Source organism: Aulonocara stuartgranti, assembly GCF_965226115.1.
Source record: "Aulonocara stuartgranti genome assembly, chromosome: 5".
NCBI lineage: Eukaryota > Metazoa > Chordata > Actinopteri > Cichliformes > Cichlidae > Aulonocara > Aulonocara stuartgranti.
Genome location: NC_138943.1, coordinates 29,346,332 through 29,368,065, shown reverse-complemented (window position 1 = coordinate 29,368,065; position 21,734 = coordinate 29,346,332). Strand labels below are relative to the sequence as shown.

Sequence of the window (21,734 nt, the reverse complement as noted above, 5' to 3'; positions counted from 1 at the left end):
GCTCGTCTGGACAGAGATCTCCGATGTTGTTCCCGGGATCTGCTGGAGCCACTCGCCTAGCTTGGGAGTCACCGCACCTAGTGCTCCGATTACCACGGGGACCACCGTCACCTTCACCCTCCACATCCTCTCGAGCTCTTCTCTGAGCCCTTGGTATTTCTCCAGCTTCTCGTGTTCCTTCTTCCTGATATTGCTGTCATTCGGAACCGCTACATCGATCACTACGGCCGTCTTCTTCTGTTTGTCTACCACCACTATGTCCGGTTGGTTAGCCACCACCATTTTGTCCGTCTGTATCTGGAAGTCCCACAGGATCTTAGCTCGGTCATTCTCCACCACCCTTGGGGGCATCTCCCATTTTGACCTCGGGACTTCCAGGTTATACTCGGCACAGATGTTCCTGTACACTATGCCGGCCACTTGGTTATGGCGTTCCATGTATGCCTTGCCTGCTAGCATCTTGCACCCTGCTGTTATGTTATATATATATATATATATATATATATATATATATATATATATATATATATATATATATATATATATATGTTTCATATAAAGTACCCTAAATATCTTGAGGGATGTTTCTGTTTATCTTGCTGGTTCCAAGTTATTGAAAACTCTAAAACCACACTAAACAGTAATCTTTTTCCTTTAGCTTCATTTATGTTTCTGTCACTTTCCTCGTAGCACATGGTGTAATATTTCAACCTCAATACTGCCATGGGGGATGTGCAACCAAGACACATATGGCACTTATCAAACAACAGTATCTGTATTTCAGCGAAGGCCTATCACTGCATTATCTGAAGATCCCCCCCACACACACACACAATATGTGATGTGTGCGACCACATCAGAAGAGAACAAAATTTACTAATCCCGCAGGATGGTCAGTGTGTTGTGGATTTGGTTTGCTCAAGTGGTCTTCAAGTGGGTGATGGTTTGCATTTATTAGAACTGAGGGAATGGCTTAGTCCTGATGGAGTCCTATCGATCCTCCGTCAACATCCCACATGCTAAATCCTCATCTTGACAGCTCTGATTGAACACTTTACAGATATTTGCCTGTGGGTTGTGTGTGACAGTTCTACGTTAGAAGTACAAATTGACTACAGCACTTCTGCACTTGTAGTCCAGGTCTTAGGGCCTGAGAGGAGGTTGTGTGGCCTCCATCTTAGTGCAAATGTGATATTGTTGTCTCAGTCTGACTGCCATTGCATGTCTGATATTGTGAGGGTCTTGACCTTGTGAAGAAGACTGTGATTTTTTTTTTTACTGATGGACTCAAACTGGAAGCCAAACCAGGTACTACAGTCGTTTTCAGTTGAATACTGTAGTGTGCTGAACCATTAATTAGTGTTGATATGTTTTTCCAGATTGGTATTTCAGTGAGAAGCTTTCATTTTAGATTGCTAGTGCTTATCAAACAAGCTAATAATGTGCATGTTACGGTCTCCAAAATATAGCATAGTACTAACGACAACCATCTGTCCCCTGCTGTGTTAATAGATTACTTCACTTTGAAAACAAGTAAATTAACTGTAGGGAGGCAAAATAAGAAACTCAAAAAGCAAACAGATACATTAAAAACTAAAGGGCCTGCTCTAGGCTGCTCATAAATTGTTTGCAGTGAAATCTGTGCACTTGAGTCAATTGCCATTTTTTTTCTACATACCTGTGTGCACAAGCTGTTTGTTGTGTAAATGATTTTGACTCCCAGCAGGAGTCTTTTCCTAGTATCTGATTCAGTGAGCTTGCATGTACACTTTAAGTAATGCTGGTTTTGCAATAGTAGTTGCTCCAGAAATGCACCCACCAGGACATTTTAGGAACAAAAACAAATGTGGGATGATGTTTTTAAACCATAAATTTTGTATACGTCTTATTGTCTTCTCTTCAGGGTAGCACTTACTTACCTTTTTCTATCCTTACATTTTATGCCCGTTGTTTATTACTTTCTCTTTACAAGAGACAAACAACTGTTGGCAACTCATAAACTAGGTTTTCAATAAAAAAAAGTTATCCAACTCCCCCAGTGGCAGAAGATTTCAAGGGCTTCTTTTATAATCAAGCATTCTGGTGACTTTGTGCCGACTATTGTGATCACTGGCAGAACCATTATCTACTTCTACAGAGAGATATAAACTTAATGAGTCAGCATAATCTCATTTTCCACAACATTATTAATCTGTTCCTCTGCAGCTGTTATCAGGAGGGGAAATCTGTTCAAAATGAATGGCTATATCATGCTTGTTGCAGTCACGGTGCAGGGTGTTCGTCGCGTCTCACTAGCTAATAATGAACAAAAAAAGGTATGATATCGTCTGTGAAAAATATATTAGTGTTATGAAACAAGAAGAAACCTTAACTTATACTTTTTGATCTTGCAGTGAAAGACATGAGATCCTAGGAAAAGAATAGCAATATGCTGATTCAGATGAGCTTTAATTGTGTAAATAAGCAGCTGCGAAGTCTTAGTGTCCATATGCACAAAGACAAACATGTGTGTTGAGGGTTAATCTAGCATTGTAGCTCTTCCACCAAATTCAAAAAGTTACCGTGTGCATGAAAATATACTTATAATGGATAATTTGAGATCAAACTGCCTGGCACACCCCTCTCACCCACAGGCGAAGACTACAGCTGTGGGCATGCTGTTTTTGGAAAAGCTGTAAATCCCCACTAGATGAGGTGTAATGAGGGAATGCTGAGCTGATCCCCTCTGTCTGGGCTTAATATGGTAATACATGCCCCCACAATGCCCTGGCCATGGGCAGAAAATACAAGCAGGATTTACTCTCTTTATTACCTCGGTAGAGCATTTAATTTCCTGGGCATTTGGGTGGGTTTGTGGTACAAGCAGGCGGGTGTCATGACTGGCAATCACTCAGGGTGATGCTGGGAGACAGTGACATACTGAGAGATACAGAGAGAGAGAGAGAGAGAGAGAGAGAGAGATACAGAGAGAGAGAGAGAGAGAGCCTTTGTTTGTTATGTTGAACCACAGCTGCCCTGGGTTGAGAAACGGGATGTGTGCAATGTATACTTGTAGCTGTTAAATATAAATGTGTGGGTGTCCCTTTGTTTCTGTGTAATGTAAGATACATTCATTAATGCATAAAGAGACAGCTATTACTTCACTGAGAGGCCCACAGGAGCAGATGACACTGTTTGCCCATCATCCTAATAAATAAGTTAGCATCCAAATTGCTTTAATAAACATTCTCCTTTTAGTTGTGCATTTGTTATGGTGGCAGGGGAGAATGTGAGCTAGACACTAGCTGGCACTCTGCTTGCATCTGCACAAGGAGAAACACAAATATGCCATTACAGCTGAATGAGTGAAGTGAACGTACAGGTATAATAGTTTCTACAGGTGAGAGGATGGGGTAGGAAGCTTTCTGTTTACCCTGTTAGTTAATTTAATCTTCTTTTACACTTTTTTCCCCCCCACAAGTGATTTTTTTAAGTGCTTCGCATGCTGCAAAGTTCACCTCTCATTTATTGTAATTATGGGTTATATTCCTTGCATAGTTCAGCCTTATGTAGACATCATTTAAAGGTTATGTGGGCTGTAAAATGAAACTCCATTTTCATTCTTTTATTTTCTCTCTGCTTACTGTGTAGTTACACAGTAATATGCCTATAAATTAGAGGAGTTCTCTTTTCAGTGTGATTACAAAGCAAATGTTAGGTAAGGAGACTGTAACCTTATTAGTAAAATGTGCTTATGGATTAAATTGTCTTGGCCATCGATTTAATATTTTACATCCCCCAAAGTACTCTAATAAAATGGAATAAAATGTTACTACTCTTTTCATTAGGTGACATAGACAGTTGTTATGAATGCATTTAAAAATCAATTATTGCTTCAGTAAATATCACTGATATGACCAGATAGAAGGCAAATATTAAAAAGCTAAATAGATTTTATTAGAGATGCAGTGAAGCTGGTACAATAGAAGAGCCTGTTTTACTTTTACAATGCAAATCTCGTGAGCGTTATCACTTTAGTGCAGTTATGCTGCCAGCTAGGCTGCTGAGTATTTCAGTATTGCAATCTTCTGTGCCTGCTTTGTGTGAATGTTACCGGAATACATCTCAGTGCAGTGATGGAGGAGATATGCTTTAAGTTGCTTGTGGTTTCTGAATTCTTGCCAGTGTTGCGGAGACACAGCCATCCAAACCTGTGGCCTCTCCCCTCAGTCATGTTCTCATTGGAGAGGAAGGATATACCCCACTTCCTAAAGCTCCACCCTGGCCCATGCTCTGTAGAGGAAGAGGGAGAAAATAAAACGAAGGGCCAAAAAACTCCTAGTGAAACCTTAGGGTGGGAACTAGCATGACCCTAACCCTCTATTTTGGAGAAGACAAAATGTACTTTTTTGGGGGGGAAATAGTTTTTGAAATGTCATTTAGAATGATTATTTTCTTGTCTTCTTGTTGCCAAGACCTGGGAGAACGATTAAACAATACATATCTGGATTGAATTGAAGGTTACTTTTAGGGTTGGGGTCATCACAGATGATGACTTGGACCTCAGAGGGGTCGAAGTCCTCATTCAAACAAAACTTGCCACAAATAAAGAGGTCAGGAAATCACTGATGCAGTTTTCATTTGTTGACTAAATGACTTCTGTAGTAACTCTGGGCCTTAACTTGTTCTGTCAAAAACTAGAATACTAGGAGCATTAAGGATGTTAAAGCAGAAAGAAAACTACATTTCCTGTTCTGTTGAAGGCATTTGAATGGGAAATCAATGAGACTTCTTTGGGGTTGTGATATATTTTCTGCCCTACAGTGACATAAGAGTAACACGTGACAAAGTGGTGAAGCGCACCTCTTTCTTGTCGTTTATGGACTGCTGGTCAATAGGTTTAAGAAAAAAAAAGTATGTTCTCTGTTCTGCATTTTCTTCTATTTTATGTTTAGTTTTATGTTTTGCAAGAGTTGTTTGTCACTTAATTCACTTCTGTGAGGAAACAGTAACTGCTAAAGGACTGGATGTTGTCATTACTATGTACAGTGTCTCCTTCAGGCATGCAAAGGACAACGGGGATGGAGGAACAGTAGAAATGGCAGAGCAGGAAGCATACCGAGGAGGCCAGGAAATAGGAAGTACAAGCAGGAATAAAAGCAGCTGAAGTAGTCAGAGGGAAATTCTGTCTCATGGTCTTAAGGATTCCCGTAATTCCTCTGGAGTCCTTGAAAGAAACCTAGAATTAGCCTCTCCCAAATATCCGTTAAAAGCAATATATCAGCGTTGCTATCAACACTACACAGATGCACACCAAGAAAGATGACAGATTTTCCAGATGCTAGAACAAATAGCAATAAGCTACTTGTTCCAAACCTATCCCCAAGGTAAAGTCTACTACTAAGGTATAGATGTCTCAACTCAAGCAAGCAAGAGTCGAAATGAAAGTAAAAGAATTACAGAGAAAGAGAGACCCCTCTCCCATGTTTGTACATTGTTAGTTTCTTAGCTTAAGATAAACTGGAGAAGCAGTGACATCAAAAACTCACTAGCATAATATATTTCATGTGATTCATTTCCTGTGTACTTCCAATTTTCTGTAAAGACAAGATAATGAAACTAATCATCTACTGACTGAAGCTTTAAATTTAGTGTAAGGAGGAGTGTGGTACACTATATATAATGAAAAGTAACAGTCCCTTTAAAATCTAACAAAACAACAGTAAATAAATAATAACATAGTGCTAAATACACCCAAACCAGTGGAGTGGCTGTGTTTAATGAGTTGAGTTACATTTCACTGAGCACAGCTGTATGCCTTTTGCTTTAAAGTCACCTTATAGTTATTGCTTTCAATGTTTAGCTCTCCCTCCAGTGCAGAAATAACTCTATTGGATAAAATTGGGAGGTTAAATGAAAAGAAAGAAGAAAAAAAAGAAAGCAAAATCACAACAACAACAAAACACCATGTGCTGCAAGGTCAGAGCGAGTCCCCCTCCCACGTAGGCAGGAAGTGTCAAGCACAAATTGTCTGTGGGCGCTGCCCATCAGCAACAGGAAGAACAAAGTGCAAACCAGCAATGACGCCACACTCCTCACATCATAGGATGATGGATTATTTTATTTGAACACCTTGGAGACAGTACAGCCACCCTGAACTTTCTATTTCACTTCACAATGGTGGCAACAATGCTAGCCTAAAATTAAGAGCTGTTTCCATACTGTTCAAAAAAGGAGTAGGATCCTGTAATTACTTTTAAAGTATACATTTAGTGGGCTTTTAATCTTCTAAATTGTCATTATAAGGCAAATTTTAGATGAGCTCTGTATCTTTCCACTTCTCCTGCCACACTAAGGACATCTCGACAGACCAAAAATCCATTGACCCAACCATAAAAACAGCAAGGGTTCATTTTCACAGCAAATATCTACTCGCAGAGCATCCTGGTAATAGCCAAGTGAAAACACTCCAGACAGCTTCAGTCAAAGGTAATCCATCATACGCTGAATAAATCTTGTATCACGTGCAGCACATTTCCTGGCTACATTTCCTACTTTAAAACAGAAAAGTGTGCAGGGTGGATTTTCTTTAATGTGAATGTATTCACACTTGGCAACCATTTAGATGCACATCAGCAAAATATACTGTACTAGATGTATGGCTATGAAGATAACTCATAGCACCCACAGGCACAAAAACACACCCACACTTGCTGGCATCCCACAGTATAGCAGGACAACACTGTTTTGTTGAGTGTATATAGAGTCTAATTATATTGTGAGCAGTGGCGATAAATCACTGGAGTCTTAATCAAAGCACTAGAACAGAGAGAGTCATCAATCACCTACAACAGCACAACACAACATCAGCCTGAAGCCTCTCCTTGTCTTCTTGGCTGGCAGCCCTGCTTTGCGCCTAACTAGGGCCATATCGCTGTGACACATTATCATTAGCACAATCAACTCTACTTTGGATGTCCTGACAGAAAGCAATCAGATGGCAAATGGATATGAGATATATGGAGCTATAAAGCTGACAAACTCTGATTCCCATGTCACTGCATGCAGAGGAGAAAGCAAAAGATCTCTTTCCCTGTTTCCCTCCTCTGAGGTTCTTCTTCCGAGCAAGGTGTCATTGTTTTGATAGCCTGCCACGATCTAGTGAAGGCCTGCTTAATTCTGATCTCTTCGGTCTTTGCATGAACCTTAACTGCAGTTGGCTGTGATGGATCGCCAAGAGTAGGGTCACCTCAAAAGCACAGTAGTGACATTCAAAATGTCCCAGCTTAAGGTGGGGGAGTGACAGATGGCATTTCAATGGAATCTATAAAAATGTGTCAGCACCAGAAGATTTTGACTTTGCCCTACTTTTCAACTAGTGTACATCTAAAATAACAATACAGGGAAAGCCAACAGAGCTGACACTGCTGCAGTCTGGAGCATACCTAACACCTTAATAAAGTGCCCAGGAGCAAGAGTGTGATTGAGACCCACGGCAATGGGTTTCAGTCATAACCAAACTGGTTTTCAAGTGTCTTCTGGGATTGTATTTCCTTTTTTTGATGAAATGTTATCACATCATTCTGCTGTTTAACATGAGAGCATGTCCGAGGTTAAATGAAAGAGGACAAGGCGGATAGCACAAATCGAGAGAGAGAGAAGGGCTGAGATGGTGGGCAGTCAGCTATGAAGGACATGGCCACAGCAGTTATTTTTAGTAATCAGTTTTCAGAGGCTGTCATTCGGAACACCTCATTAAAAATCAGTTTGTTAAAAAACCCTCCAAAAAACACCACCACATTCAAATCAAAGAAACTCTGAGGCTCGTGTCCTGCGCACATATGAGCACACACCCCAGCATCAAATATTATGAGCTCATAAGGTTATCAGCTATCAGCGCATACATTAGCAGACTGCTGGTGACCTCTGTAGGAGACACCTTTTCCACATTTGCTTTAATTTTAGAGGCGGTGTAGACAGGTGGATTAATTATGTCCACAAACCCACAGGCACCACTCTTAAAATGCAAAGAGGCCAATCCAAGGTTTATTAATCATTCGATAATAAGAGATTCATTAACACGATTTGGATACATTAAATCAGATGCTTAAGGTAGATGCCCTTAAGTAACATAATACCAAGATTTAAATTTCCTGTCTCATCACTGCAGAGTGGAAAACAACGCAAAGCAACAAATTAATTACTTTTTATGTAGGGTAGTAGAAATGCAGAAGAAAGGGTGCTGTATATTTTAGGACTTTATTCTCATTCAGTTACTTTGCATCCACTGCGGACGATAAGATTAATTCATCAGATAGTTTTATCCCATTCGAGCAGGCCATTTCGCTCTTTAATGCTCATTAACTGGTTTTATAGATGATTGCTAGTTGCAGGGCTAAAGCACATAAACCGGAGCAATTATCAGGTAATTACTAGTATAGACTTTATTTAACTCTCAATGCCATTGTTAACCTCCAGTGCCCCACGGTGATTTAGAAAAGTTACACTAAGATTGCATGAAAAGTATCAGCATTCGAACAACTGTGCTAAATACGATCGCTAAAAATTGATTTCAGTGATATACAGCGACGAGAGTCTAAAGTAAGTGTGCACAAATATACTTCTTTAATCATTTGGCACTAACAAAAATAACTTGTTTTATAAATGAATGAAAAAAAGATTCATACTGGATACTTCACTGTGGTCCAGTGTTATAAAAGCTTTAAATCATTATCCTGTTAAGCGATAGAGCCCTCTAGCTGTATGTTTCTCCCTATATGTGTCTCAATAATCTCCTGATTTTATCCTGCAAGGTGCCCTATGGCACACACAGCAAAGCATCCCCATAAGACAACTGAGCCGCCTCATAGATCACAGAGGGCAGGGCGTGATGCTCCTTAAAAGCTTAATTCTCTCCTGTGAACATGATGACACTTACTTTTTGTTTCTTCTGTTTGAAAAGCAGCTGCTCAGTAAGGATTATAGAAAAGTAGAGTTTTTGTAATGTCTCCCTTTCAAAAGTGGGCTTTTCCTGTTGTATTCAGAAAGGGGCGCACAGTACAGTCAGGGTGTTTTGATCTTGGAGGTCAAGTAGTGTATGTTTTGAAGTTTTTGTTGTATTTTTTTCCTGTGTCAAATAGGCTACAGCCACATCTAAGGAGTTTAAATATGGTCCCATAAACTTCAATGTCATACAGAGATCAGATGTTAGCAGAAGAAATTGCAGCCTTTACCAAGACCATGCATGGCAATTATTTTCTTCCTTTTCTCTTGTTTTGTTTCTTGTCTCTGTTCACTCTGGTGAACACAAGAGCATAAACATTTTTTAAATTTTAAATAGCCTGAACGACACAACACAAGATTGAGAATCCCTGTATTACAAAGCAAAGGCAATAACCTCACATTTCACGACATATTTGTGGAATACCCATAAGCATTTAATGCTAACAGTTTTTTTTTGTTTCCTTGCATGCCCAGTTGACAATATGATAGTGTTTAGCACAGATGTTTTAATTTCAACACTTATCAGGATGAACTGAGGACCACTTCAGTAAGGTATACGGTGTAAGGGTACTGTATTGAACCAATATGGACAGTATTGATACCAGTACTGGCATTGGTTTCAAATCGATGCTAGGTGATAGGATCGATACTTTGTTTTTATCAGTATGTATTATAAATGAATGAATGATGTCAAATAATTTTTTTGGAGGGGGGTGAAAATATATAAACATGCACTATTAAAAACGTCTGAATCGTTTTGTGTTGACTGTCACATCTATTTTATTTATAGCCTATTGCACATGTAAACAACAGATGATGAAAGCTTGAAAAGCTGAAAGGTGTGTTTTGTTACATTTACTAATTATTGTGAACAGTAAAAACATTACAGTGGTTGATGGTCATTAAAATGTGTTCAGAATTTGAAAATGAATAATTCATCTCATAAATCATGGCACACTGCCCCCCGACCCGCTCTACTTAAGCAGCGGTATTGCAAACACTGGCCCTTGATTTACTTGGTACTGGATCAATACTAAAATGTGCAGTATTGCCCAGCAATACAAGTTTGCGCTTGAAAACTGGTGACTTGTAAAGCCGTAAGGTAAATGCTACCATCTGTTGGAACTTCGATGTAATTTCCGCCTTTATGACCGACTGTTGACAATGCAACCTTCATGATAATGGGAATATTGAAATTCCACCTAAATAATAAAATTACAACTAATTTATCTTATATAGATTATATGCTCTACAGCCTCTAGCTGCGGGACACATTAATTCTAAAACTGTAAACCAGAACATTGTCAACAGAGACTTTTATCCGACAGTAACGCTATTGTTGGCTGACAGATTTCTTGTTTACTACTGCTAAATTGGACATTTGAAGTTACTCAAAGATGGCGGAGACGGACGAGCCGTAAGTAGCTGCCGAAGAAACAAGCAAGAAACCCCGAAAGATGCTTTCAAGTCACCTTAATCTGCGAAAGCACAGCATGAATCAACCTTCTTTTATTCTCTCTTTTTAGGGAGAAGAAAAGAAGGAGAGTAGTGGAGCTGACTGAGAAGTTAGTGATCAATTGGTAGAACTGGCGCAAGGTTTGAGGTTAACATTAGGAGGAAGGTTAACATTAGCTAGACGAAGAGCTAAGCTAATGCTGGTTGTAAATGAAACTTGTGAGTAGCTAGTTGACAGAAATATCCTGCCTAGTTGACAGTGAATAACTAACACGTCTGTATAGTGAATTAGTAGTGGTATTATTAATCTCTGTGCGAAGTTTGAGGTCTGTTGTACCTCCTCACTGTTGACATGTTAGCTATTCACTTAGCTTAGCTGCCGGCAGGCTGGGAGCTATTCAGGCAAGAGATATTACCCAAAATTCAGTGGGTCAGAAACGCCCACCCGTGAGACAGGCAGTTTTACTAAGATGTTTAAAGGGGACAAATTATGCTCACTTCCAACTCTTTGCTGACTCTTTTTAATCTTGGACTCTTTTCAAGAAGTTCATATTTTTTTCATCTTATATTGGACCTTGGTGTAGCCCAGGCATTCTGTCCAAAGCCCTATAATCACTTTCAGCTAGCGCCCTTTAAGGGAGCTTTCATCTGATTGGCTGCTCTTCACAACTAGAAAGTTTTAACTTGAGGTCGGTGGGGCTTTTGTGGTCACGGCCAAAGTTGTGTGCCTGAGATGACCATATAAGTAGAAACAAGCTTTTGAAACTGAAAGCTTTTGGCTCAAAGATTTGGCCATGTTTAATGTGAGCATCCGCTGTTGCAACAACTATGAAACTGCATAATAGAGCCGCTTTAAAAGAGTCGTATGTGAGAGAACCGAGGTTGATGTAGAGTAGAGTAGACATTAAAACATAAGGTAATGATGCCTACTTAGTTTCTTAAAAGTCATTTAATTTTCTGCTGTAAATAGCGCTCTTCCTGTTAACATTAATCACAACATTGAGCATAGGATTTGGTTCTTTTCCATGCTGTACAATTTAAGTAGCGATAAACATTTTTATGTTATGGGGCCATATGTTGCCATGCATGCACTATTTAACATTTTTGTCAGAGATACTGTTGATAATGCATCCTAAACATGAATGTCATCCTTAGGATGTTGGTGGATGGAGACACTGGAAGCACCTCTGACTGGGATGACCGTTGGAACCATATCAAGAAGTTTTTGGAAAGATCAGGTCCATTCATGCATCCTGACTTTGAACCCAGCACAGAGGTAATATTTGCAGTGAGGAATCTGATACAGATATGTCATTTTTTCTGTCCTGTGGCATATTTGATATCTCTGATATGAAATGTATTCTCCTATTTTAGTCCTTGCAGTTTATGTTAGAAACCTGCAAAATCTTGGTCATTGGTGCTGGTGGTTTGGGATGCGAGCTGCTAAAAAACCTGGTATTATTATTATTATTATTATCATTATTATTATTATTATTATTATTATTATCATTTAAATGGTATAATTATAATTTCAGTGAATAGTTCGTATTTAATTTTCATCTTTTTGTTCATCTTGTGGCTCAGGCCTTATCAGGCTTTCGCAACATTCATGTTGTTGACATGGACACCATTGATGTTTCCAACCTAAATCGACAGTTCCTCTTCAGGTGAGTAGAATCAGTCAGTTCTGTGTAAAGGCTGATCCTTACTGTGTTACGTTTTATCTTTGATTTTCATGTGTCTGTAATTTTCACTAGAGCTAAAGATGTAGGTCGACCCAAGGCGGATGTTGCTGCTGACTTTATAAACAGCCGTGTGCCTGGATGCTGTGTAATCCCGTATCCTTTTGATTGAGCATCTATTCTGAGAGTTCAAATGCTTTATCACGTTCACATGGCTAAAATTTTAACGTACAGTCATTGTGGACAAAATGTGAAGAATGTTCAGATATTACAGTTTAAGAATGCAAAGACACCATACTACTTTTCTGTGATGCGAACAATATGAAGTGAATATTGTGTTAAAACCCAAACCTTTCCTAAATGTTTTGTGCAGCTATTTTAAAAAGATTCAAGACTTAGATGAAACATTCTACAGACGTAAGTATCAACAGGGCAATCCATTACTGGCTTTTGTAATGTCTGAATGGATTTGCTCACTTGAGATTAATTTTGTTTCACATTAAATATCTCACTGCAGTTTAATTTATTTTTTTAAGTGTGTGCAACTTACTCTAAATGAAAAGCCATTGCACCCCTTAATAGAATAGGGAAACATACTTCACATGTCCACTTTCCTGTGATGTAAACCTGCTTCTTAATGATCTCACTTGCCATTAGCAATTTACTTGTTAACTATAGTTACTTGAAAAAGAAAGTTTTCACAGGACCCCACAAAATCCTATAAAAGTCCTTTGTGATATTCTTAAAAACTCAAGGGCTACAGCAATGTTCCCTCTAATTTTTCATGTGTCTGAGCAAACACACAAACTCCCTGAGCGGTCCCTTGGACCACTGTGAGCAACATTAGACGTCTGCACTGTGGTCACGCCAGCATCAGATCCATCCAAGTTACATGGTTTATTAAAATAATCAAATTACAGCATTTATGTTAGACTACTTTTAATTAACCTCTTTAGCCCACTTACAATGAAAAAATTAAAAAAAGTCTTGTTCATGACCTGTGCAGCATGTTAACACTATTGGAAGTAAAAATAACTTGATCTCCAATTATGAAAACAAAACTTTCTTCTTTCTTTTTTTCTTTTTTTTTATAAAGCTCTGACTTGTATTATGAGTATGAGTCTGTGGTCTGGGAGAGAGTCCTGTAACTCTGTCTGTAGAATACAGTATATAATGACCAATGTTGCGCAATTAATTATATAGTTACTTCTTTAAAAAAGTAACTGAGTTTTGCAAACAAAGTTTTTTTTACAGCTGTTTACCTAAAATTGCAGCCAGGGTGTTTTTTTTTTTTTTTTTTAAATAAACATTTCAAAGTATTTACAGCAGCGGTCCCCGGGCCTCGGACCGGTACCGGTCCGTGAGTCGTTTGGACCGGGCCGCAAGAGTTGAGGCTCAGGTGTGAAATGTATGGTTTTCAGGATTTTTATCGGTTTTTAGCATTATTTTGTTATCGTTTTTATCGTTAACTCGGTTTTCCTGGGTCTTTTCACATGTGTTATGAATAAATCTTCTTTTTTTCGGTACCGGTACTATTTTTATTTTGTTGTATTTATCCGCGACGCTTTAAAGGCTGGTTCGTGAAAATATTGTGGGGCATGAACCGGTCCGTGGCGCGAAAAAGGTTGGGGACCGCTGATTTACAGAACAATCAGCTGTTCTGCATCAAATTTGATGCCACACAAATTATTTGTGCCACTCCAAAAAATAATTTCTGCCCACTATGAGATAAAGGAGAACAACAGCCTGATACCTGCAGGCCTGACAACAGGAGATGTATCACTCCTGTAACACCTGTAACATTCAGCAGTCGCCTCATTGTTCTGACACACACAACAAAACTATTGACTACTTATCATGTATCTTATATATGTACAATATAAGAGTGTATGCATATTACTGAATGTGTATACTAATATGTATATCTACTTGTGTATATATGTGTGTGTGTGTGTGTGTGTGTGTGTGTGTGTGTGTATACATATTTTAAAAATTAAATAGAGTAAACGATAAAATAAAATGTATAAAATATACAGAGGTTGGTAGTTGGATATTGTGCAAAACAAGTGGCATTTATATACAGTGTGGAGTGCATAATGTTGAAGTTCCAGTAGTGAAGCTGAGGTGTCTATGAAGTGTTCAGCAGTCTGATGGCCTGATGGAAAAAGCTGTCTCTCAGTCTGCTGGTACGGGACCGGATGCTGCAGAACCTCCTTCCTGATGGAAGCAGTCTGAACAGTTTATGGCTGGGGTGACTGGAGTCCTTGATGATCCTCCCCGCTTTCCTCAGGCAGCGCTTCCTGTAGATGTCTTGGAGGGAGGGAAGCTCACCTCCAATTATCCGTTCAGAGCACCGCACTACTCTCTGGAGAGCTTTGCGGTTGTAAGCGGTGCTGTTGCCATACCAGGTGGTGATGCATCCAGTGAGGATGCTCTCAGTGGCACAGTGATAGAAGGTCCTGAGGATGCGGGGGCTCATGCCGAATCTTTTCGGTCTCCTGAGAAAGAAGAGGCGCTGCTGCGCCTTCTTCACTGTTTTGTTTATGTGTACTGACCACGTAAGATCCTCAGCCAGATGTACACCAAGGAAGCGGAAGCTGCTCACTCTCTCCACAGCAGCGCCGTTGATGGTGATGGGGGTGGTGTACTTCTCTGCACCTCTGGAAGTCCACTATCAACTCCTTTGTCTTTGTGACGTTGAGGGTGAGATGGTTGTCTTGACACCAGTGGGTCAGGGCGCTGACCTCCTCCCTGTAGGCCGTCTCATCACCGTTGGTGATAAGACCCACCACTGTAGTGTCGTCTGCAAACTTCACAATGATGTTGGAGCTGTTAGTGGCTGTGCAGTCGTAGGTGTAGAGTGAGTACAGGAGAGGGCTCAGTACACACCCCTGTGGAGCACCAGTGTGATGGGGGATGAGGTGAAATGCCCAGTCTGACCACTTGGCGTCTGTCAGACAGGAAGTTAAGGATCCAGTTGCAGAGGGAGCTGCTCAGTCCTAGATCCTGCAGTTTCCTGTCCAGCTTCGAGGGAACGATGGTATTGAATGCTGAGCTGTAATCTACAAACAGCATTCTCACATACGTGTCTCTCTTCTCCAGGTGTGAGAGGGCAGTATGTAGTGTCAGGGCTATGGCATCATCAGTGGACCTGTTGTGGCGGTATGCAAATTGTAGATGGTCCAGTGAGTCGGGTAGTGCAGAGTAGTTAGTTTTTCACAGAACTCTATAGAATCCATAAACTTGATACACCACTTTTTGATACCTCCACTTTTTTGACATTTTCTTCACAAAATTTGAATTAAAAAAGACAATTAGATTAGAAAACATAGAAAATTGGATTTGACTTTGTCCCTCTTTCTATCTTTACCTAGAATTCCATATAATTGTGTGTGGATTGGACTCTATTGTGGCGAGGAGGTGGATGAATGGTATGCTGGTAAGTTAAATCTCTTTATTGTGATCTTTAACATGATCTGTTTAGCTTTGCACAGTTGAAAAATGACTGGATTTCTATCTGTAAGATAATGCTAGCTAAAAGGAACATATTCTAAATGTAAACTGCGTGTTTCTGTTTTTTTTGTAGCTATCTTTGCTGGTGTATGAAGATGGTGTCTTAGATCCATCATCCATCATCCCTCTGATTGATGGTGGGACTGAAGGCTTTAAAGGCAATGCCAGAGTCATTTTCCCTGGCATGACAGCCTGCATTGACTGCACCCTTGAGCTTTACCCTCCCCAGGTAAGGTAGCAGATGTTTGTCTAAAATAATGATCATAGCCATGAGTTAATTATCTTTCAGAACCAGATCCCAGTCAGTTTTTCAGTGCTAAACCCAATCTGTGTCTGTAGATCAACTTCCCCATGTGTACAATAGCCTCAATGCCTCGTCTGCCAGAACATTGCATTGAGTACGTGCGAATATTACTATGGCCAAAAGAGATGCCCTTTGGAGGTAGGAAGTCACACCATATTACCGGTATATTTTTTTTCAATAATAATTACAATTATGAGGTAGTCAAACATTTGAACAGAAAGTATGTTTCAATTTTTGTTTATTTTATTATTATTTTTTGTTTGTTTTGATGTGGATTAGATGACGTGTCTCTGGATGGAGATGACCCAGAACACATCCAGTGGGTGTACCAGAAATCTCTGGAGAGGGCAGCAGAGTTCAGCATAACAGGAGTCACATATAGACTAACACAGGGTGAGCTTGCATAAATAGCATTTCTGTGGCCATGAGGTGACTGTTACTTTTCTAGCTACTCCTGTGGAAGATGAGCCAAGTAATATAAAACACAGCAAGTTGATGGTGCTTTCAAACTCTTATCTTATTTTGTGTCAGTAAAACATTAAAACACTCCCTAAAGTTCATTCAGATCAGATGCTTTGTACAGCTTTTCTTTCTTTTGCCCAAACTGCATTTTCCTCTTTGTTTTCTTTCATGATTAGAGATATAAAAAACTAATTGGCTTTAAATGTTTCAGGGGTTGTTAAGAGGATAATCCCTGCTGTAGCATCCACAAATGCTGCCATTGCTGGTAAGTAGCTAACACTGAATAAATGTAAGACCTGTGGACCTGATTCCTCTATGAACAATTATAAAAGTTAATCATTCACTCGTAGTGCTCTGTAAATAGCATTCGTTTTTTCTCTGCTTTATTCGATGCAGCTGCTTGTGCAACTGAGGTTTTCAAAATAGCATCAAGGTGAGTTTGCAGGTTGTTTGCCACATGTCAAAATGTGTTTAAAAACTGAATGCATATTTCACAGTTTCTAATAACATTGCTATTACCTTTTTGCATGCAGTGCATATTTACCTCTGAATAATTACATGGTCTTCAATGATGTTGACGGCCTGTACACCTACACCTTTGAAGCCGAAAGGAAGGTTTGTGTCTGACTCGCATCTGTTAGTTCATGACAGACTTGCCTGTTTGGATAATGCGTGCATGTTTGTGGTTATTACTCTTATTACAGGAAAACTGTTCAGCTTGCAGCCAAGTACCTTCGGACCTACACTTTTCGCCATCTTCCAAACTCCAGGAGGTGTTGGACTACCTGACCGAGAGCACCTCCATGTACGTTTACCTCACTTACTGTGATGTCCTAATATTAGTTCCCACCTTGTTTGTATCACACTACCAGCTATATTCAATTTACTTTATGTTGCAATGCTTCCAACAACCAAATACAATGGATTTTTTTCAGACAAATGAAATCACCTGCCATAACAACAACGATGGATGGAAAGAATAAGACTTTATATTTACAGGTAATTAACCTCCCATTTAGTACAGTTTTGTATTCTAGTTCAATCTTTGAGCAATTTGAGGTGTTTTCTGGAGAAGTTCAAGTTTTGGTTGTAGCTGAAGTATTTTGTTTTACAGTCGGTTGCTTCCATTGAACAGAGGACGCGGCCTAATCTGGCCAAAACCCTGAAGGGTGTGTTGGTTTATTTACTGAGAATGTTTCCACATTGGTCAGATGAGTTCACTGTGAATGTGCTGACTCACTTATGTTATGAACATGTTTTCCAGAGCTGGGGCTGGCTGACGGACAAGAGCTGGCTGTAGCTGATGTCACCACACCTCAGACTGTGTTGTTCAAACTCTGCTTTACCTCATGAGACAGAATCAAGCACCTCTGCAACTCATCTAAAAGCTACAACAGTTTACTGCTTATTCAGTCAAAATGTCAACCATTATAACCTATTTAACTGTTCCAGTACAAGTATTGACTAAAGTTAACATTTTCCACTGAAAAGCCAAATCTTAGTTCAAACTTGGTTATGTTTTGGTGAATAATTGATGTCAGATTTCTGCATTAATATTTTGCTGGAGCCTATAGCATGTTCTGTGCAATGACAGATGCAAGGGTTATTGTTTTAAGATTACTTTGTACTTGTTTTACAAATGAATATTTATTTATTTCAACTCATTTTTTAGATGTTTAGCCACGGAAGTGGTAAAACACATCGACAATGATGATGTGTGAACTGGAATAAAATCTTTTTTTTGTTTGTTTTATTAAGTTTGTGTGCACTTAATGTGTGGCAGGAAGAGGAAAGACAAGTGGGGTTTTTGTGATTTATTAATTAATTATGCAGTAATTCACACATCTATGCTCCTGAGGAAATACATTTTATACATTCATTTTAATATCTTCTATTCATTTAGACATTAAATTTGACTCTTGTTTGATAACTTAAAAGGAAAATGAAAAGAATAATTATAAACAAATATTTGTAAATGAACTATTAATCTATTAAATAAAAATCTTTTTTTTTTAAAGAAAAACTGATTTTCAAAATCTTGAAAAAAAAGGAAAATAATGGATTCAAAATTTGAATTGGTAAAACCATATAAAACCACCTTTCCTCCACTTTTTTGATTTAGTGTCCTTTTCGTTCTAGGATCAAGGTCAGTCACTGCCAAAGGTTCTTTTATTCATATTAACATATATTTTTAACAGTAGTGATTGCCTTTCACAATTACAAATATAATTCATTGGTATTTTCAGTGGTTCACCAGTTTGACTGTGTGTGTGTGTGGAGGTAGTCATATTGGAGAGAACACAAATGATCAGTGAGAACATTATCAGGTACCAGTACCTCTGAAATGGGAACAAAAGTGCTCAAAACACATAAATTCCCTGCTGTGACATTGCTGTAGGGTCAGTGAGTGACTGTTTCAAAAATAAAATAATAATAATGGATTTATATAGCACTTTTCAAGGCACCCAAAGCGCTTTACAATGCCACTATTCATTCACACACTGGTGGAGGTAAGCTACAGATGTAGCCACAGCTGCCCTGGGGCAGACTGACAGAAGCGAGGCTGCTATATCGTGCCATCGGCCCCTCTGGCCAACACCAGTAGGGTAAAGTGTCTTGCCCAAAGACACAACGACCAGGACAGGGAGCCCGGGGATCAAACTGGCGACCTTCCGGTTACAGATACGCTTCCCAACCCCCTGAGCCACGGTCGCCCCAATAAAACAATGCCCCCTTAGAATTTTGTAATTCTGATCTCAGTGACTACTATAACTTTATAATGGGACAGCAGCATATCTGCTAGAGATTAAAACTGATCTCAGAGGTTGACCTCAACCCCCTAGAGGTAAGACCACTTTGCTGATAGGATAGAACTATTGTTACCACACTATAAAAAACGACAACAAAAATCCAGTACAAGGTCATAAATGAATGTGAAGGCTTTTTTTGTATTATTTAGAGTTATTTTTCTGTATTTCTTAACTACTAAAATTAATTGTTGGAGCAAGAACCCCAAAAGAGGGGAGGGGGGCATTTACATTGTAGATTCTCTTTAAAGGCATCAAAATTATGTAATAAACAAAAAAATGTGATATAACCCAAAACATGCTTTGTATTTTAGATTGTTCAGAACAGCCACCTTTTGCTTTGATTACTGCTTTGCACACTCTTGGCATTCTCTCACTGAGCTTCATGAGGCAGTCACCTGAAATGGTTTTCCAACGGTCTTGAAGGAGTCTCAAGGTGCTGAGCACTTGTCAGCCCTTTTGCCTTCACTCTGCTGTCCATCTCATCCCAAACCATCTCAATTGGGTTTAGGTCACGGGACTGTGGAGGCCAGCCCATCTAGCAGAGCACTCCATCACTCTCCTTCTTGGTCAGTTAACCCTTACAGAGCATGGAGGTTGTATTTATATTCCACTACTGTTTTGAAATCTCGCAACTCAAATCTCATCTATATTGTCCTAGTAAGGCTACCAGAGGGGGCGACCATGGGAGGACTCTTTAGGACAGGCTATGCTACTGAGTATTGCTATAGCCATGTACGCTCCTGCTACGGTTCAATAAAGCAAGTGGTGTTGAAGATACCCCATGTCTTATTACTTCATATCATGACAGCTACTATACGTCATTAACCTTTCTCTTCTATAACTAATAGGGTGTGGTTTGTCCTGTCTCTGTATGTTTTCCTTTTTCACATCTTGTTCCATTAACAGCCCCAGTTGGACCCAGCAGAAGGCTGCCCCTCCCTGAGCCTGGTTGTGCAGGAGGTTTCTTCCTGTTAAACTGAGGTTTTTCTTCCCTGGTCTTGCTAATTGCTTGCTCACAGGGGATCATTTGATTGTTGGAGCTTTTGTCTTGAGAACTGTAGTTGGAAATTATTGGCTATATGTGGTTTATATAAAAAACTGAATAAAATTTAAGTTAATTTGAACATAACTTGTAACCGAACTTCAGTTGTCTAATCCAACAGACATACAGCACGATAAAATAAATAAGATGCTACAAAATCAACCAAATATTCAGTTGAGGACTGACTATTTTGAGTCTCCTTTCTGATTCGTTTTCTTGATTGTGGATTATAACCTGTTCATTTGACTGATTATACAATTTGCCATGTCTTTACTTGTCCAGGTCTGAATATAACACTGGTGTCAATGTTTTGGTGTGGTAGCATCTCCAGTGATACGATGAAAAAAGAAATACTTCAAAATCAAGAGGAAAATTTGGAGAAGCACTAATGTTAGGGGTTTTGTTACTATCTAAATTCTCCTGTCCTCTTTTTCTGGCATGCTGAAGCGTCCTCCGTCTGACTATGAACCTATACGTAACCAAATGTATCCCGTAGCATGACAGTAAATCTCTTTTCCTAAACTGCAGGGATCAGGCTCAACAAAACCATGCACCTTCTTCCTGTTAGGCGTTAGCTGTGTTAGCTGTGTTAGCTGCTCAATTAAAAAAAAAGAAAATGACAGATAAACCGAAACAAAACAAAGAAAATGTATAAATTCTACTAGATTTGCTTCTATCAAACAGGTGGAGCCTAGGTGTCTAAATCTTCGAAAACCTCTCCTGCAATGTCAACATCTCCACCCAACTCAAAAAGCCATCAACAGCAGTTACTTACTGAGGTCCCCCTCACATCCAAAATCTACCAGAGGAACAGGTCAGCAGGTGTTCTATTCATTTTTTTTAATCTAATCATTTTTATGTTGTTTATATATAAATGTTAACACAAAAGCTGTTAATGTTTTGTTATATGGTTCCATCTCTAATTAGATCACCTGTATTTGTGGTGCAAAGCCAATTTACACTTGATATTAAACATCTTTGTAATTTTCTTTTTTTGGATGAGGTGGAAACAACTAGAAAATGTGTTATATAGATACACACTGTTGTTGCTCATTTCCTAGAAGTTAGTTAATATTAATGTATGGTTTGCACCACTTAACCAAACTCAAAACCATGACCCCAATCTCTGCTCCAACAGTTCAGATGATCAGCTGGGTATTAAACATGGCAGGTGCTTGATAAATGGATCAGAATCAGGTGTTTTAGAGCAGTTAAGCACCTAAAACCTAAAACAAGCAGTCTCAAATACCAAAGTTTAGAGGCACTATCAGTATTGCCCTAAGAAAGGTGATTTAACTGCATAGTATCCCTGAGGCAACAAACCAGAAAATACTGTTTTAGCAAACAAATTACATCAAAATCCACCTTTAAATAACCAAATATTTTTCCTCACATATTCAAGCACATTCACATATTTTTAAATATAGATATTTCCAATTAAATGTGTTATAATGAGATTATTCTTAGCAGGAGTTGGCACTACG

The 21,734-nt window shown here is 39.1% G+C and overlaps 1 protein-coding gene across 4 annotated transcripts; it reads left to right on the top strand.

Annotated features, from left to right (window-relative positions):
• Positions 1 to 10,315: 10,315 nt before the first annotated feature.
• uba3 (ubiquitin-like modifier activating enzyme 3) lies at positions 10,316 to 18,155 on the top strand. Of its 4 annotated transcripts, XM_082532675.1 has the most exons (18): positions 10,354 to 10,399; positions 10,509 to 10,547; positions 11,593 to 11,713; positions 11,812 to 11,892; positions 12,022 to 12,104; positions 12,195 to 12,275; positions 12,493 to 12,536; positions 15,494 to 15,558; positions 15,706 to 15,861; positions 15,972 to 16,074; positions 16,216 to 16,329; positions 16,610 to 16,663; positions 16,795 to 16,831; positions 16,932 to 17,013; positions 17,103 to 17,203; positions 17,334 to 17,397; positions 17,513 to 17,567; positions 17,663 to 18,155. In XM_082532675.1, the coding sequence occupies exons 1-18, from the start codon at positions 10,380 to 10,382 to the stop codon at positions 17,749 to 17,751; spliced, it is 1,389 nt and encodes a 462-aa protein (XP_082388801.1). In that variant the 5' UTR covers positions 10,354 to 10,379; the 3' UTR covers positions 17,752 to 18,155. The 4 variants fall into 4 exon arrangements, with proteins under 4 accessions (XP_082388802.1, XP_082388801.1, XP_082388804.1 ...); XM_082532676.1 differs by lacking the exon at positions 10,509 to 10,547 and having other exon boundaries at positions 10,316 to 10,399; XM_082532678.1 differs by lacking the exon at positions 10,354 to 10,399 and having other exon boundaries at positions 10,406 to 10,578.
• The last annotated feature ends 3,579 nt before the right edge of the window (positions 18,156 to 21,734 follow it).